The sequence below is a fragment of the Crassostrea angulata genome, chromosome 2 (genome assembly GCF_025612915.1).
Source record: "Crassostrea angulata isolate pt1a10 chromosome 2, ASM2561291v2, whole genome shotgun sequence".
NCBI lineage: Eukaryota > Metazoa > Mollusca > Bivalvia > Ostreida > Ostreidae > Magallana > Magallana angulata.
Window position 1 is genome coordinate 40769019 of NC_069112.1, and position 19360 is coordinate 40788378.

Below are 19360 nucleotides of genomic sequence, written 5' to 3' on the forward strand. Positions count from 1 at the left end.
TAACTTTTGGTATCTTAAGTGAAAGCTATATCGGTGTGAAAACTTCCTATGTGATGGTTCGGCGTTTAGAAATTCAATTTTGTTGTGCATTGTATCCGTCTAGTTCTAGTAAATGATATGCTGCCTGTATCATTCTGTTAAATTTGTAACGACAGCTTACAAATAGTTATCATTCATTGTTAAATGTTTGTTTTTGAGTCTATTTCGAATTACAATGTTGTTTGCTTTTATATCAATTGAAAACATTCAATCCTTGTTATCACTCGGTCTACGTGTAAAATCGTTGTAATAAGTACACACCTTAATCATCAGAAATAGTATATCTTCATAAAAAACTAATTATATAAAGAATGACATATTTATATTTGTGGATGAAAGCGCACAAACCGTAAACTATACGTGCTTATTCATATAAAATGGTTGATTGTTTAATGTATTATAAGTTATTCTGACCGCTGAAAAATTCGTATTTCTTCGGCACTATGAAGTTGAAATTCTTAAATATTCAATATACACTTTTTATTAATTATTTTAGTTTATTGTGGTTTTTTGGCCATATTCTTTAGTGAACATGGATGAAATTGGGTCTCGTATTGTTGATCAGTGTAGTTGTGGTAATATGCAATTATGCAAAAATCATTTTAATGCAAATGTGCTAATTGATGGCAATTGCGCAATCATTGTGTTAACTTGTCAACTTTTGTTGCATTGCTTATTAAAATGTGGGGTAAAATTCAAAATGGATATGCATGCCGTCAAATATAATAGCAATTCTTGTTACATAGGTAAACAGTACTTTATTGTAAGGAAATTTAGTACAGTACTTTACGACGCCGAAAACATTGACCAAACCAGGAGCACATTTGACACACTTTGATAAAACTGGTTGTTATTTAAAAATTGTAAAGTGATACCCATTAATCATAATTTCCTTTTGTTTCGGGTTTTCTAACACCAGTTGTTTTCACATATTTCAACTTCATACAATTGATTGTATCTTTTTTTCTAGTAAACTCTCACTTTAATTGCATATAACATTTCAGAAAATCATCAGTTTGTGTATTATAAAATGTTATGACTGCCAAAAATAAATAACATGAAACGATGTTAATCCTCTGTATAGTGATGTTCTGTAATTAAAACTATCAAATTTTCTTAAATTACATTACAATATTGTCAAAAATATAACTCGAAACCATCCCTCCCAAAAATATTTCAATTCATGAAATGAACGTTGAACTAAGCTATCATTGTTTCAAACGCCTCGTCTTATAAAACCATCATACAACAGCAAGCCCCGGTGTCACTACAGATCTTTTGATCAAGTCTTAAACTCAAGTCCTTAAACGCAATATGCATACATTTGAGGTGATTTAGACTTTAGACTTTAAGACTGAGTATTGACTTTTAAAATATACTGAAAACATATATATAGGTCATTGTTTTGTTTGTTTGTGCTCTTTTTAAACTTACCAAATGGTGTGTATCAAACTTGTTCAATAATCGTTAAACATGGGCTCCGCCAAATGTTCGAAAAGAAAAAAAATGTTTCTGTAACCATATCTTTTCATTAAAATGAATTCAATTTCAAAGAAATGTACAGTTTTCTTTTATTAATCTATTTCTTTGATTTTTATAATAGATTTTCTTCAAAATATTAAAATCAGAGGCTTATTTGTAATCATTCTAATGCTGAAAAGAAAAACAAACCAATCTCAACTTCAATATTGTTTGTTTCGTCGCCATAGAGATTGAAATAGAATGATATGAATGCTGTTATATTTGGGGCATTTCTATACAGAGTTTAGGATCATAGATAAAACTGCATGTCCTCTAACATGACGTTTGCCCCAGTTGCTCCAGTATATCACGATTTTTACGAAATCTTTGGTGAAAAATAGTCCAGTCGATGTCAAGTGGCATTTGTGCGCCAACTAAAGGATTGAATTCTAGACAGCCTGATTTAGTAAAATACATTTAATTATATGACAGTACAGGGGTACGATACCTACATCTGCCATTATAATGTTAATTTAGAAGAAAATAATTATAATGTGTATGATAAGTCCTTTAAAAAAACCAACAATGTTCGATATCTCTAAATTTTGGATCTATAAGATAAGCAGTTATTGCATGAAAGCACGGAAAATAACCAACGAACATGAGCAATAAAGTAAAATATTGTCAATTATTCGGGACAGCTCGTCCCTTCAAAACAAAATCAAACACTACATATGGAAGGATAAAGGAATTTACAAAAATAGTACACGTACTGGGCTTAAAATCTTAATTAAGTAAATAAACTGGATTTAAACGTAATAAGTACATCTTTTGTTAAAAGATCAAATAGTCTGAGAACACAATGCACCGGGTGGTCTGTTATCAAATTATCTTGGGAATTTCCCCCCTTCATTCATATCTTGGGACAGACTTTAGTTCTACTTGGTATGTTCTGATAAGCAGATAAGCTGCAACTCTTAAACTATATAAAGGTTGAATGTATTGAGCATGGACACTGTGTTATTATGAGTACTTGCTTAAAATGCCCTCTTTCAGATTGATTTCATGCCAATGAAGAAAATTAAAAACTCAGTGATGAAGTGTTCCTATCTATCTATCTATCTATCTATCTATCTATCTATCCATCCTGATCCTTTTCTTTCGAAATTTTGGTTTTTTGTTAATTTTGTTAAATGAAAACAACAGCAGGTGGTATATTTTAATGAAAACCCATTATTGTTGGGGTTTTTAGGATAAAAGCCAACCACCAAAATAAGTTCTTCCTGCGTTATCACTCAAAATGTCACCAAGGTTATAGTTAGTATTGGTTGTACGTATAAATACTTCATCACCCTGGTTAACGTGAACGACAACCGTCCCACCAGTGTTTCCACCTACTTTCTCTGTTGCGTCATAGTAAACGGAACCTCTAGGCGTGTCATTTACCACGAGTTCGGTCGAAATATGAGCATCACCTTGAATCCTAAAGGACCACGTAAAGACATAATATCCAGACCGAGTTGCGATAAATGTTCCGGAATGCGGGTGATAACCGTTTCCGAGATTAGTGATTATAGTGTCAAAGTTCAGGATGAAGTGGTCACTGGGTCTTGGGAATGTGTGAGAGGAGTAAGCGTAGAAGGCGATTGTAATGTCTGCAACTCGAGCTATTCGTTGTTGTGCGGATGTTTGTGTTATGAGTGATTTTCTTTGTTTTTGTGGTTGCTTGGCGTAGTGAGGGTAGATGGATCCTTAAGACTTGCTTTCGGTCTCTGTGCAATTGACCTTAAAAGAAAACAAGCTTTGACGTCTAAAGATTTTATTAAAAGAAAAACCGCAACTGAGGTTGTAAGGGCGCGCTTGGCCATTATATACCCCCAGAACCGGTTTCAATGATTTTTCGGTAATTTAGAAATTTTAACTGGGATGATCATTTCATGTTTTGGGGGAACAACAATTTTCTGTGCGGTTCTTGCAAAGTGACTCTTTATTTCTATCGGTATAGAATTGTTTGAGTCAGCAATTTGAATTGTTTTGGACTTATAATGCAGAGATACATTATGCCTTTCCATGAAATCGACGCCAATTATGACTGTTTGATTCAAGCCTTTCACCACATGAACTGGGTTCCAAAATATTTTGTGGTTAATTTCAAAGGGAAGAAGAATTTTGCCTAGAATTGGAAGGGTATTATTGCTAACACCTTTAATGACATCATAGTCTGGCTTTGAAAGCTTATGATCTTTAAACTCCGTAGATTTGAGAAAAAAATGACCGATGAGAGTGATTTGTGACCCCGTATCTACCAATGATTTTGTGTTGCGCAACCCAATATTGACTTCAATTGTGTTTCTTGACTGCAGAGCCAACGTTAGACCCAAAGTTACAGTTTTCTTACTTTTGTGCCCATCCTTGGGAAATCCAGGGATAGGCGCGAATCCCTATTGTGTATGATTAGCGCGCATAGAAGATCGACAGACAGCAGAAAAATGGTTAGGCTTTTTACATTTTAAACATATTTTGCCAAATGATCGACATTGCTGTCGAGAAAAACAGTTACCACCACAACCTTGGCATTTAACATTGAGATTTTGCCGAACATTTGAAGGATTTGAAAAATAGTTTGGGCGATAATTTCTTTGACTGGGTTGATTATAAGAGCGTTTTTGAAAATTTTGATTGTTATTAAAATTTTGAGCTCTGGAGCCTGCAATTGCAGCTGCAGTGGCTTCCAGTTTGTCTGAAAACGTTGACATAAGTTTATCTTCTAAGTGTTGTATAGAAGCTGCAAGCGAAGCGTTTGCAGATTCTGTAGATTTGACTGTCTGCTCCGCCACAAGAGCCAGTTTTCGTAGTTTGTCTATGTTTTCCGGACTCTGAGGCATTACAATTTGCCTCAGATCTGGTTTTAACCCCTGAATAATGATCTCAACAAGTAAATGCATGAGGAGATCATATTCAGTTGTTAACCTTGTAACGCGGGCCATGTAATCATCAACTTTTTCCTCCTGGTATTGTTTGATACTAAATAAATTTAAATCAAAAGAACTTGTTTGTTTTTGAAATCTATCCAAAAATGCAACTTTCAAACTTTCTAAAGAAGATTTAAACGTGGAATTCAACTGAAAATACCATTGCCTGGGAATATCTCCCAGGTAAAAAGGAAAAGCTGACAATGCAGCCGATTCCGTCAACTGAAAGTAGGCTACCATGGCCATAAATAAAGCCCACCATTGGCTTGCTGGTTCAGCCTGGTGGTATTGAGAAAGTTTGATAACATTCGGAGCATGTCTAGTATGCTCCTGTGGCGGCAGAACTGATGGTGAAGAAGAGGAAGATGATGACGTTATTGCTGGTGATGTTGAAAGAATGGGTGGAGGGATAGTAGAAGGAGATGTTTGAGTTATAGTGACAGAAGAGGAGGCAACTGCACCTGTGTTTGTCGGTGTGTCCCTCAGGAGTTGAGTCGTCCTCATGAGATTTTGCATCCTCACTGTTGGGGGTGCGGTCGGCGTCCTGGGCGTTGTTGGAATTGGCGTCTGTGGGAGCAGGCCCTGGAAATTGGTAGTTTTTCCATTCCTTAGGTCCATCTTCCGAGAATTAAGATGATTTCTCCACCAGATTGTTATGAGTGATTTTCTTTGTTTTTGTGGTTGCTTGGCGTAGTGAGGGTAGATGGATCCTCAAGACTTGCTTTCGGTCTCTGTGCAATTGACCTTAAAAGAAAACAAGCTTTGACGTCTAAAGATTTTATTAAAAGAGAAACCGCAACTCATTTAAATAAAAACATTTACAAAATTCCCTGAAAAAGAAACAAATTATTCAACAATATTTTACTTCAATTATAATTTACAGTTTAGTTGCGTTTACTTTTGAAATAACTTACAAAGTTTATTACTAACTAAAGATGATAGAACATATATGATTAACTATTATACATGTACGTACCTAAAAAGAAAACAAGCTTTGACGTCTAAAGATTTTATTAAAAGAGAAACCGCAACTGAGGTTGTAAGGGCGCGCTTGGCCATTATATACCCCCAGAACCGGTTTCAATGACGTCTCCAAAACCTGTCGACTTTTTCGGTACCCATGCAAATTCATCGTGTGATCAGGGTTTCATAATTTCATCAAAATTAGTTCTTGCCGAAATGTCGCAATTCCAGTTATATAATTTTAATTTACTAAGCACTCTTGTTATCCCGATTTGTCTTAAATTTAGCATCTTTATCTTTACTTAAACCCTGACCATTTACACAACATGTTTTATGATTTGACTTTATTATCCAAGTGATTGGTCGTGATCAATTTTATAACCAAAATTGAATAATACTTTGACCTTTGTTTCCTTCTGACAGATTTGAATACACTATTCCCAATTATTAATTAGGTCAGTGACGCATATCGCTTATCAAGAATGACGATGATATGAAATCACTTGCAGACCTTGCACTTGGTATAACAAAACCAATTAATCAATACAATTGTTGATGATATATAAAAATACAATAAAAATGTTATATTATTTGTATCACTGAATAAAATGATAATAAACCTGGTTTAAAGTGACAAACAAATACAATTTAAAAAAAAAATAATTACCAACATATTATCAAAGGTTTAAATGATTAAATAGTTTTTTCTACCATTCTAAAATCAAAGTATATGAGGTGAATAAATACTATATTAATGGTATATTGGTCTCAATTGAAATTTAACATCATAAATAAAAGGTTGATTCTTGTAAATAATCAGATATATATTTTCATTAGCTTACCTTTTTCAGGAATTCCAGATCGTTTAAAAGCCGAAGCTTTCTTCATCTGGACATTCATTGATGTGGGTTCTTTTAATATTGATGAATTTTTAATATTAGTTTTACATGCGCGTTGGCGTTGCAAGTGCAATATTTTTTCATCTTGAGTTTGAATCATAGTTCGAAACTCTGCTATTTCTTCAGATTGCATAGCATTTTGTCTCTCTAATGCCAGTATTCTTTCATTTTGATCCAAAAGTAAAGATTTTAGCTCAAAAATCATATTTCGTAAATTGATTTCATCCTTTACATGTATTTTTTCCTCAGTTTTGGCAGAACTAATTGAAAAATATCCGAAGAAGCAAACAATTGCGGCAAATAAATGCATTGTCTTTTCTTGCAGTGACAAGCGACAAACTGTGTCCTTATCAATTACAATTCAAGGTTTATTCGATACAATGACATTTAAAGGGAGAAAGACGTTTACCACGTGATCTTTCAGAATACATGTTTAACATTAACATATTAAACGAGAGAGAGAGAGAGAGAGAGAGAGAGAGAGAGAGAGAGAGAGAAAGAAAGAAAGAAGTTGTATTTAAGGTGGCTCTATACACCACTTTTTGATGACACAGTACGCAAAAAAGTAAATCTGGTAACATGCATTTCCGGTACTGGCTGATTTAAACTGAGGTGAATTGTATGGGAACCGTTATTTTGAAAAATTTGTTAGATGGATAGATTTAATTTGATAATTGAAAAATTCATTACTTACAAGTAATGTGGTATGTGACACCTTCACGTTGTGTGGTATTATTTATCGCAATAAACAATAAAATCAAGTATAAATTTTTAAAGAGTTTCTTTAGCATGTTCTATATGTTACGCCGTAGCGCAGTGGGTTAGTGGGTTCACTACAAACCAGTAGGTCATGAGTTCGATTCCCGTTGAGAACATTAAATTTTTTAACTTTCCAAAAATTTCTAAAACGTATTTTTTGGTTGAATACCGTGAAAGAAAATTCTAAACAGGTGAAAATAATTCAATCATAATATACTTTAATGCACATTAATATCGACACCTAACGGGGATGAGAGGGTTGCTTTGAATTTCTCTCAGGTTGGGATACATATAAATCCTATTAGCGTAGTCAATGTTCTCCTTTATTTATTTGACTTAGTTTTACATTAAAGCGAATATATTCACTTATACAGGGCAAAGTCTATTATAAAATATGTATGTATTTATCATTCCAACATTATATTTAGGAAATTTTCTTCAACTCAGAAATGAAAAGTCCCCAAGGTGTTTGGGCCTTGGGACTTAGGAACGATAACCCTTACATGAGGAACTTTCATACCAAATAAAATTTATTTGTGTTTATTTGCAATGGCTTTCATTCAATTTTTTTATGTCACATTTATTAAAATACATTTTCTTATAACATCAAGCAACTTTTTCTGATGATTTGTCAACAGAGTAAGAAAATATGAAAAAATATGTTTTGGGGAAATACTAAAAAAAATTGCAATAATAACATCTTTGAATGTTAAGTGTTATATTTTTTTTATGTGTCCGAAGGAAATATCCATCATATGACAAAAATAATTTCTCTCAATTTGTTGATAGCTGTCTTTTTAAAAAGTATTTTACAAAAACACGAAAAAACATTAAAAAATTCTTTAAAAATACCTATAGTATCCCTATCGTCATTTTAATATTTGATAAGCATATTTTTTGTGGTCTTCTATTGAAAATTGGAATAAACTGTGGGTGTATAGAGGCACCTTAAGCATTATTTTGATATTTGTAGAATATAAATGTATATAGATTTTAAAGTCATTTACATATCCATGCTGTATGTCGCACATATATTGCAGAATCTATTTACTGATATATATAATTTAGAATTATGACATCTTTATGTTACTAATTGATCATATTATAATTCATCGTTTATTTTTTTTATTTTATGTTTCATCATATTAAATGTGAACGTGCAATCGTTGTTTATGAAAAAAAAGTTCCTAATTAGTATTTTAATTATTTATATTGTTACAGATCACAATAGTGGTTTAACTGTTTTTGGGATATTGCCAATTATACTTTGATATCTCCCCAAACAAAAGCAAACATTATTACTGCAAAGATTTTTTTTAAATCAGAATGTTTAAAATATAAATAAATGGCAAAAAGATCCTTTAAGCAAATGTCTTTCAAAGATCTATTAGATCCATAATTCAAAATACATGTATCATCAACGATTATTCCGCCTACTTAAGGCCTGGTATTTTTTTATCATTCCATTCAGAGTTCATATAGCAAATTAAATGAAGTGAAATATATTCCCAATCAATATTTAAGAGATGAAAATCTAATTTATGACAGTCAATGTGATAATATTTGATACATCTAAAAAAGAAAGGTATCATTTATTTTTTGTTCTTCACCTTTTGCATTTCCATTAAACTAATTACCCTACCGAAATAAAATGCAATTATATTAGCCAATGTATTTATATGTATCTGTGCACCCTATTTTACACATACGTTACTATGGTAGCAAGGGACAGTTTCGAATAAAGTACCCGTCAATATTTTTGTAAAATTGAGAGTTGCTGTACTTGAAGGCTTATGAGTGTTGCTAAAATTCCTGAAATGATTTTTAATGATTATCATTAGTTAGAGGGGTGTCTCTTGTTGAAATTGATATGCAATATGTTGGCCCCTTATGTTAGGTACATGAGAATCAGAAGTAAAATGCGAAACCTGCGGCTATGACTGTTGTGCTGACTTTACACAGTGAAATTGCAAGTTACAGACGGGAGGTAAAATAACACGAAAAGTAGGTGGATGGGACATTGAAAACTATACACCGGTAAGTTTGTGACATGTGATAGTGCAACATGCACGCGGTACGGAAAGTCAACCCTCTGCAGGGAATTAGCTGGGGGAGGTCTAAAAAGCTGAAAAATCATGAAAAATTAGCAAAATATGAAAGGGTCAAAATCTCATAAAAACCAGTATGTAAAGAATTTTACAGGTTTTGATTAGTAATTTTCTTTAGAAATTGGTGATTAGCCTTATAAAGAGTGAATTAAAGGTATTTGTGTTGAATGGGAACTGAGGAAATTCTAGTTACAAAGTTCCGAAGACATGCATCCCTTGGCTACAATGAATTGTATCAAAAAAACTGTCCCCTGCCACCTATATCCCTTTAACTCTGAATGTTTAACATACACAGGATGAACCTCTGGCATTCAGTGAACTGAAATGTTACTGAACGGTTACTGAAAGGTGACTGAATGGCATAGCTGTGCCATTCAGTCACCTTTCCAGACCTTTCAATTAACATTCAGTTGACTGAATGGCAGAGCTTCATCATGTGATAAACAGGAAGAAAATAACAGTGCACAATACTTTTCATTCCTTTTAAATTATTTGCATAAAGAGACACGATTCGCTTACTTTATCTTTGAATCCACATATAAATATTTATCAAACGTTCATTAGAAAAAAATCAACTAATGCACATTGCTTCCTATATACTGCCAAAAATTGGTCAGAGATTTTACTCTTTACTCATTGTTTGTCTGTTTATTATTCATACACATTTATCTGATATCCAACACATTTCAATGACAGCCGGTGTAAAGGGAAAAAAAGTTTCCATTCATAAATTCTGATTTTCCCTGTCGTATGAGTAAGACATTTCATGATTTCAGGTCATTTGTTTCACAATTATTATGTTATTGTGTCTTTTAGTTTATAATATTAAAAATGGGATAAGCGTGTCTATATGTAATAAAAAAAAAAGCATTCATCACACAGATTTCATATGACTTACTTAACGCAAGGGGGTGTACAGCTATTTTCACATTATGCAATAGGCTGCTCTGTTGAAATTTAAACGTGCATACTTGACAAAGGATGATGTTTATGCATGGATTATGCATAGTTACCACTATGACAACGACCAGGAAGAGAATTTAATACAATGATCACCAAGCTGGCACTTATAAAAAGAAAATTCGAAATAAAGTTACTGAAAAAACCATTGCGAATCAACACATCAGATCATCAGTTTGGGATAGTCAGTCTTAAAAAAATGTATTCCGATAAGTCTGAGGTAAGTCGTATCTCTATAGGTCTGAGTTAAGTCGTATCTCTATAGGTCTGAGGTAAGTCGTATCTCTATAGGTCTGAGATAAGCTATCTCTGGGTTGGTCTGAAGTCGTACTTGTATAGGTCTGAGGCAAGTTGTATTTGTATAAATCTGAGGTAAGTCGTATCTGTATAGGTCTGAAGTGCGTCATAACTGTATACTGTGGAATCATTTCATTTCGTGGGGGTCAATTTTCGTGGATGTTGGGGATGTAAATTCGTGGGAGAGGTCGTACATGTATCTATATAGGTCTGAGTTAAGTCATATCTGTATATGTCTTAGGTAAGTCGTATCTGTTAAATTTTATGTAGGGACTAGTATTAAAAAGTAAAATAAGTCAAGGTCAGATACTCGTAATGTATTGTTTAGTGAATTTAATTTGTTAGGAAGGCCTGACTCGGTCATCTAAGATTTTATATTTTTTGTAAAGTCAACGAGTATAAGAATTTTCTTTTTGTTATTATTTTTTTTCTTTTGTTTTGTTTTGGGGGGTTTTTTGTGATCGACTTCGGCCGATCACAGTTGTGTCCATATGAGGCATCCGTCAAATTTAACTATTTGTGCACGCATTGCGCCTTGCACTATTTTATTTACTATGCAATGACAACCTTATTCAAATCTTTAATTAGACGTAGATTACTAAAACGGTAATCTTATCCGTTTTCCTGAAAATAAAACATTTATAGAGTTACAGACATAGTGATCTAAATCACGTTTTTTTCACATATGCGTAAGAATATTAGTCGAAAGTATAATTCGCCCACTAAAAGTAAAGCTCATTCATGCATTGCCATTTTGGAAATCAATAAAACGGTGATATATATAGTTTACTGCATGTAGCGTATATTATTATATAAACAGAGCTGACAAATGATATATAATGCCGACCATTCCTTTAAAAGGAATACTTGTTTTTGTTTCGGGTTTTGTTTTTGTTGTTTTGGGGTTTGTTTTTTTTGGGGGGTGGGGGGGGGTATTGTTTTTTTTTTTGTTTTTTTTTTTTGTTTCGTGAACTTCTTTTTTTAATATTCACTACAACAAAGTGATTGTTTTGATAATAGGATGTAAGAGAGCATACGCTTTTCTCTTTAACATAAGTGGCATTTTATATACATCATATAGCAAAAACGTAATGTGCCCATCTGTTTTTCATACCAGGTATACTGTAATACGCGGATTCAGGATTTACTATTCTTAATTTTGGGGTATTTTTTAATCATACACACGGGGGTATTTTACGCGCTTTTAAGATAACCGCGTCCATGTAACTGGGGTAAATTTCACCCTAGGCGCAAATAAACACTTTTAAAGTATTTAATCAGTTGCTGATTGTTTTATCAATTATGTTCAGGGTTCGAGAGGTTCAGAATACGCACAGTTTTCAGCTATCAGCAGTTCAATTGATTCAAAACAGGTATGTTTTTAGTAAATAATGATTTTTACGAGAATCAAACATTAAAAAATGCATTTTATACCCGTTTAAATATATTGAAGCTAAAACTCGCTTGCAAAGATTTTTTTTAAATCTTATTTTCAAATAATCACGTAAAATTGATGAAGCCAATGTGTTGGTTACGAGTTTTTTAAGAATACCAAGCATCGTTACAATATAGAAAAAACGTTTCCTTTTGCAGAGCATTGCGATATACACGGTCATTTCCAATTCAACTTCAACTACATATGATAAAATTTCAGAGGTACGTATTCAGCTAATTCAAATAGTAGAAACGCTTTCCTATGTATGAAATTAACTTTGCTTTTGAATTTGATCCCTGTTCATAGTAAATACGTTGCAATTATTGCTGAATTGTTAATTTAATGGAATGTATATTTTGTGTTTCTTGCAGGGCTTTTATGACAGACAGACTGGTAAATTCATAACACCAAAATCGGTAAGGATTACACTTGATTAACATTGATGAAGATTCTGTTTATAGTTCATTTATCCAGAATGGCAAATCACTGGGTTTTTTTTTTATTACTGGATATGTATATATAAATTGACAATCGGGCCAATGGGACTTATATATCCTTATATATATACAGACCTGGTAAAATATTTACATTTAAACCCACTCTACTAAATTACATCAAGATATGGTTTTTTAACAAGCGCAAAACATGCAAATGGAAAAAAATCACTTTAATTTTGGGGGAAATCAACTCTTGAAATGTTACCGCTCGTCATGAAAATAAAGTTTCCTGTGATCTTTAAACTGGAGACTTTACGTTATGATACAGAGAAACAACACTTTATTGCGGCATAGAGATAGACATCTAAATTTGGCGATATATATTGTTACCCAATGCGTTAAAATCGCCATTCTGTGATTTAAATGAATTTACCGGGCGTAAATGATCCTCAAAGCTGAAAACGGCTTGTAGATAGGCACTGCCCGCCATATTTCTGTTTTCTAATTGCTATTCCTACAAACCTCATATTACAACATATCCATTTAGGTCTGTTCATGTTTTTGTTTAGATCCGTCAGAAGCCTCAAGGAAAATGTATACCCGCAAACCTCTTAATAGTTTAAAGTATTTCGATGTAGCGGTATATTGTATCACCTGTATGAAGCTAGTATATTTGGCCACTCTGTGTTACTCGGTCGCGATGTAAATTATCAAATTTTACGCATTTTCGTAAAGCCAGGGGACTAATACATGAAAAACAACAGGTTAATGTATTATAAACAAACAGAAAATGCACATAATAAGAGAGAAATACATAAACTCCATAGATCACAAAGAGAATATTGCACATCGATTATCAGTTTCGTGTATATTGGAATCAAAAGGGATCATATATCTGTGTGACGGACGGTGCCTTTATACATGCGGTGTTTAGCTTTATATCGGGTGTAAATTTACTCTTTTAAAGCTCCAATTGCTTCAAATAATTATAAATGCCTTGTATTTTGACTCTCTGGGCATGTTTATTTGTATTATCCTGTTTTGCATATTCATTACTGTATGACAATTTTTATATGCAAGATCATTTCACACAACAAATGTTCTATCAAAGGATGATTAAAGCATTGTTAAAATAGTACTAAACCCCTACATTAACGATATTGTGGCTGCATTAATGTTTGTTGAATACCATTTTATATAATTTTTGTTGTTGTTGATTTGATCAATGAAATTTAATAATCATTGATTTCCAAAATCCTGTAGCATACTTTTTTGATTTGATCGTTAAAAGCAAATTCCCATATTATTCAAAATTTGACTATCCCTTAATCAACGACAATTGGTATAAAACAACAATTAAAGAGATAATATAACAGTTATTTCGTCTTTTTTAAAAACAGCAGTTTTGTGTTGCAGGGCCGACAGGGGAAACTTCCTAGAATTAAAGATGATAATCCTGATCATGTAGAACAGGTATTAGTTCATATTTTAAAAAAAATCCTAAGATACTGGACATTCCTCATTTTCTGCGAGTACTTAATTCAGCGATTCAACTGTTTAGCATCAAGTTGCAAAAATATAAAATCGCAAAAGCCGATTTTTTTATAAATCACAGTTTTCACTAAGTACATCTGTCCGAAAAAAAAACCGAATTTTTATTTTATTATCTATGCTTTTTGCATGATTTGACATGGCTAATAATTCCTTGCGTTTATTTCGGAATTTAAAGTAGTGGTGATGACAATATACTCGTTTAATATTTTAATTACCGGATAATACTGCTGTAGAGGCAGACGTATTCGTTGAGGATATAATTTTGTTATTTTCGTTGGCAGTATAAATAAATGAAATTAAATCCATGACGCATTTTTTACCAAAGTATTAATAAATATAGAGTTGATAGGTAATACATTTTAAAGATAACGATATGACGAAATTAAATGCCAACGGAATTTTATTTGGTTTTAGAACAACGAAATTTTAACCCAACGAAAATATGTGCCTCAACAGTATGTCATTCAGATTGCTGATTGATTATTCAAAAAACAAATATATAATATTATTGTTCATGCTAATGTCAGTGTACATGTATTTCATTTTGTGTAGGTCATATCTGTAGAGTTATGAGATAATTGATTAAGAATACCTTGTACAGAAGCATATTGATGTTGATTTGAATTAGCGTACTGCTAAATGTTTCTTTTATTTTTTTTCTTAAACATATACACGTGTATTAAGCAAATGTACTTGATTGAGCCGAAGTTATATTTGACCAATAACGCAAAAGATAGCGAAAGATAACTTCCGCTAAATCAAGCACATCGCTTAATGCCATGAATATTTGCATATGAATAATCACATTCAGGAATACGCTAATTCAAATCCACGCAAACTTGTTAAAAATCTAGTTTCCGCAAAATATAGCTCACACGCCAAATTTTATATGTTTAGAGCAATGAAAAATAATCTCAATGTTGATTTCTATAGAAAAACTCCAACAGTAACAAGGAACATACTAGAGACTCAAAACGTCCATGTATTATTGTCATCCTGTCAGTTTTTGCCGTTGTTATCTCGACTACCGTTGCAACTATTGCGGTCCTGTACCTTCAAGGACAAGGTAAGATACAATCAATAACTATGTGTCAGAAATTTTCGTACGATATGGTTCACTACTCAAACGTATTGACGGCGTGGTCTTTTCAATGTAATGTAACATATTGTTTTAATTATGCTTTATCGACAAAGAGTTCTATATGAGCAGCTCTGTACTCGGAAGAACTCGCTTCTCTTTAAGGTGGCTTACATTATCTGAAATTAGTTCCTCAGATCAGCAGAAACTTACAATATTATAAAAGATTCTGTGATGGATAAAAATTCAAATAAGTAAAATAAATGCGATTTTGCATAGAAAATCATATTTTTAAAGATTTTATTTAAAAAATGTCAACAATAGCCCCGTACGGATTCAAACTTTTGTTTTGCAGTTCACAAGCCCGATCTTCTAACAAATGTTATGACGATATTTGACCAAATCGCAATCTTATGACGTAGTGTCTTAAAAAGTATAAGTCTAGTTGTAGTGGTGTACCTTAAGGATATACACTATATGAGAAGGATGTGTGTAATGATTGTCTTATAAATTCATTGGTCGCACTTAAATTATTATTTTAAAATATTATTCTAAAAGGCAAGTTAAAATGAGAATACTTTTCATAATAAGAAAATAAAATGTATCTTCAATATTTTATTTATTTGAAAAATAAAATATAAATGTGCTACGGATTCTTATCTTTTCAAAACCCACAGTTTCTATAACTTTTATGTTTTACAGATTCCCCCAACGATGACGGAAATATGTTGCGCCTTAACCGAAGCTATCTAAGAAAAAATAATGGAACCGGTACGATTCACCTTTGCTTGACAGAATAGGGTTTGGAATCGTTAATAAATTATGTCTAGAAATAATAAGCTAGTAAAAATGGATTGTATGTTCTACAGAAATCTTCAGTGACTGCAAAGATCTAAAGCTGTTTGGAAACGATAGTGATGGGCTTTACACTGTATACCCCGACCCACTTACAGAGACGCCAGTCGTCGTGTACTGTGATATGACAACGGACGGTGGAGGATGGACGGTAATAAAATCCAAGCAGATCTAGAGGGGGTCAGGGGATTTTAACCCCCCTCCCCCATGTAAAACTCTAATAACCTCAAATTATATCATAATATGACCACACATATGCCCCCTCCCTTCCTCAGGCAAAGCAATAACCCCCCCCCCCCTGATTTTTTTTCCTGGATCCGCGCATGGAATTAATGTGTAACTATCATTTATCAGTAAAAGATTAGAGTCTAACCAGCATTATATTATTTGGTCACAGTATCAGTAAAAAAGAAAAATAGTATTGTGAAAAGCAGTAATACGGAATATAAGATATTTTTTTAAAAATGATGAGAAAATTAATAATACTTCAAATACACATTCTGTATAGTTCTGTATGTGCCAAATTGTCTTTTTATTCTTCTAAAAATGAAGGTGTTCCAACACAGACGAGACGGGTCTGTTAATTTCTATCGTCAATGGGACAGTTACAAGAATGGCTTTGGAGAGGCATCAGGAGAGCATTGGATTGGTATGGAGTTTATAACTTATTATTTACTATAGATGCGTGTGTATTTTTCTAACGAATTTCTTTTAAAAAGGAATCTCATTTAGGCGTTACACACTTGTTTTTGGTTTGAATGTGTTTTGGTGTCCGGCAAGATACTGTGCTATGAAGAGGGGTTAGAGTTTTTATTTGTACTGTTTCTTTTGTTTCTTGATTTTTTTTATCATGATTGAATACCTTAAGTTTTCAAATCGACATACATTGTTTTGCAGGTAACGACAATCTTCACAAGCTAACTACTTTAGGAACCACCGAGTTGTATGTCCGTCTAGAGGCATTCAGTGGAGACTGGTATTACGCCAAATACGGCGACTTTAAAGTGGCTGATGAATCTGATGGCTACAATCTGAGTCTTAAAGCCGGGTCGTATGAGGGAAATGCTGGTAGGTTATCCTTGTTATAGTTTATATAGTTTGTTTGGATAAAATGAACGTTTTGAAATAAAATGTTAATGATTGCGTAGTACTTGATGAATCATTTAATTAAAGGGGCGCATTTTCATAAATTTAAATTTTGGTTTTTTTCTTTCTATCTTTTCGTATTTGTGAGAATTTAATCAACAGTTGTATCGTTATTTTCTGCCATTGTACCACAGCAACTAACGATCTTTTAGACTTAAATCAAAACAATCATTAAATACTTTATTTTTCCAATGGATTGAACACATTCTTCAAATTTGGACACAGCTTGACACTCGTACCACCTATTGATACAAAAAAAGAAGAAAAATGATAGAAATATATGTATATGTATAACACAAGCAGCTGAGTATTCCTTTCCATGTCAATGTTTCCTTATCATCACGTTTGCCCCCCCCCCCCCCCCCCCCCTGATTTTGATATGATCAAATTAATATTTAATTTTTTGGCCAAATTTAAAAAATTTATTATACATGTGTATCATTTTATATAGGCGACGGCATGGACAATCATGGAAGTACAGATCCAAGTGGCATGCAATTCAGCACCATAGACATTGATAACGATAACGCTCCCGCGCGGTGTACTTTTGCTCGCCAGGGGGCGTGGTGGTATAACCAATGTACGCTGACAAACCTGAATGGGATTTATGGGAACGGAGACTGTTTGACAGCTGAACAATGTAACTTTTGGTATCTGATAAGTTCAAGCTATGTCGGTGTGAAAACCTCCTATATTATGGTTCGGCGTTTAGAAAATCAATTTTATTGTGCAAAGTGTCCGTCCAGTAAATGACACGATGCGAGTACCATTTTGTTAATTATGTAACGACAGCCTACATAATAGTCAGCAATATTTTTTTCACAACTCTTACAGATATGTTAGCTTTAAATCAATTGAAAACAATATATACATGTATCATTTCATTGTATTGTTACTTATGTATTTATACTTTTTCCCTTGCACCAATACCCATACTTACATATTAATGTTATTTATCTTGTAAGTCCAGTAAATGATCTGATGTTTGTACTGTGTCGTCATGAATCTGATGGTTTAGGAATAGTCTTGAATTATTGTTAAAATATATTTTTTATGAGTTGATTTTAATCAACTCTCCTCGGACAAAGCGAAAGTGAAACAGTGTTTGGACCTAAGCACAAATCAATACCGCTGACAACACTTAGTTCTTGAAAATAATCAATAAATTCGATGCTATGTATTCTGAAGCATTGTTATTCAAGAAAACTTACTTATTAATACCATTAAAAAATAAGATTTTAAATTGTACAAACAGTTTAGATATTTTTTAAAGTCGTATGTATTCTTAAGCTTGAGTTTAATGTAGTCCCGTTCAACCAGACGCTTGGCTGTCACCGTTAGTATCTGACAAAACAGAGTCTCTCTTGCTTGTCGGAGATAAACGGAGACAGCTGAGTGTTTGGTTGAACAAGATAAGACTTCAGTATTGCCTGGATCCATACAATTTCTCAGAAATATTTCGATTACTGATACTACTTGTCATGCAAAATCACATATCGTTGATTTTGAATAAATGATAATCGATAAAATCAACTCCCGTCAGTACTTCAGTATTTTGATTAAACTTGCAACCTATTTTTTTTTTATTATATTATAAAAAAAAATATGTATTATTTTCATTGTATTGGTATCTATTCTATTTTCATGTATAAATTAATGTAATATGATCATCTATGATGAATTAAGTATTTCTATTTATATTTTATTGTGTATTACATCAGACATGCAATTCTAGTTAAAATGCCTCTCCCCATGTTCAGTTATTTGTTGTTTACCTGTCAAAAACCTGTTATACACATGATTTACGAAAATACTAATGTTTACATGTTCTGAATTATCGTTCGTGTTTTGACACTACCCCCGTACTTTGTTTACATTTTTACGGGATCAATTTATTTGCTTTGACACGTAATTAGATCAAGTAAATGTATGACAACTGTTTTAAACATGTTTATACATGTGTATTTACCACATTAATCACCCTGTTCAGTTTCATGCCATTTTAATGCTCTTTCTGCGAGATTATCGTCATTTCACCGCTCACAAATTTCTCTGTACAGAACATGCTGTGTGACGGACCGCTTCACTCATCGAAATGAAAACGTATTATTCTTACAAAGATTTTGTGTTATGAACATTTCTGTATGCTTTATTATATCATGTATTATTGTATTAAAATGCTGACCACTATTTTTCCGTATTTTTACCTCAGTGTGATCGATGATTGCTTTTATCTGTCACCTCGAATGAGGAACTATGTCATCGCAGCGAGCTTCCATATTCAAGTGTATTGCTACGCGCACTACTTCAAAAGGCGCTTAATGTCAAAATTCCTTTAGTGTACAATATCGCAAGGATGTGTATTAAAGCTATATGCGTATTTTGACATAGAAATAT

At 32.8% G+C, this 19360-nt stretch overlaps 2 protein-coding genes across 2 annotated transcripts; one reads left to right on the forward strand and one right to left on the reverse strand.

Annotated features, from left to right (window-relative positions):
• Nucleotides 1-2748: 2748 nt before the first annotated feature.
• Nucleotides 2749-6323, reverse strand: LOC128172474 (complement C1q-like protein 3). Its single transcript, XM_052838269.1, has 2 exons — nt 6278-6323; nt 2749-3197 (listed from the first exon to the last, which is right to left on the reverse strand). The coding sequence occupies exons 1-2, from the start codon at nt 6321-6323 to the stop codon at nt 2749-2751; spliced, it is 495 nt and encodes a 164-aa protein (XP_052694229.1).
• A 3906-nt stretch (nt 6324-10229) lies between these two features.
• Nucleotides 10230-19155, forward strand: LOC128172404 (angiopoietin-related protein 1-like). The gene is made up of 11 exons (XM_052838204.1): nt 10230-10381; nt 11769-11831; nt 12052-12114; nt 12265-12309; nt 13747-13803; nt 14818-14950; nt 15665-15733; nt 15832-15968; nt 16370-16466; nt 16715-16885; nt 17415-19155. Exons 1-11 carry the CDS (start codon nt 10250-10252, stop codon nt 17714-17716), a joined length of 1269 nt encoding a protein of 422 aa, XP_052694164.1. The 5' UTR covers nt 10230-10249; the 3' UTR covers nt 17717-19155.
• The last annotated feature ends 205 nt before the right edge of the window (nt 19156-19360 follow it).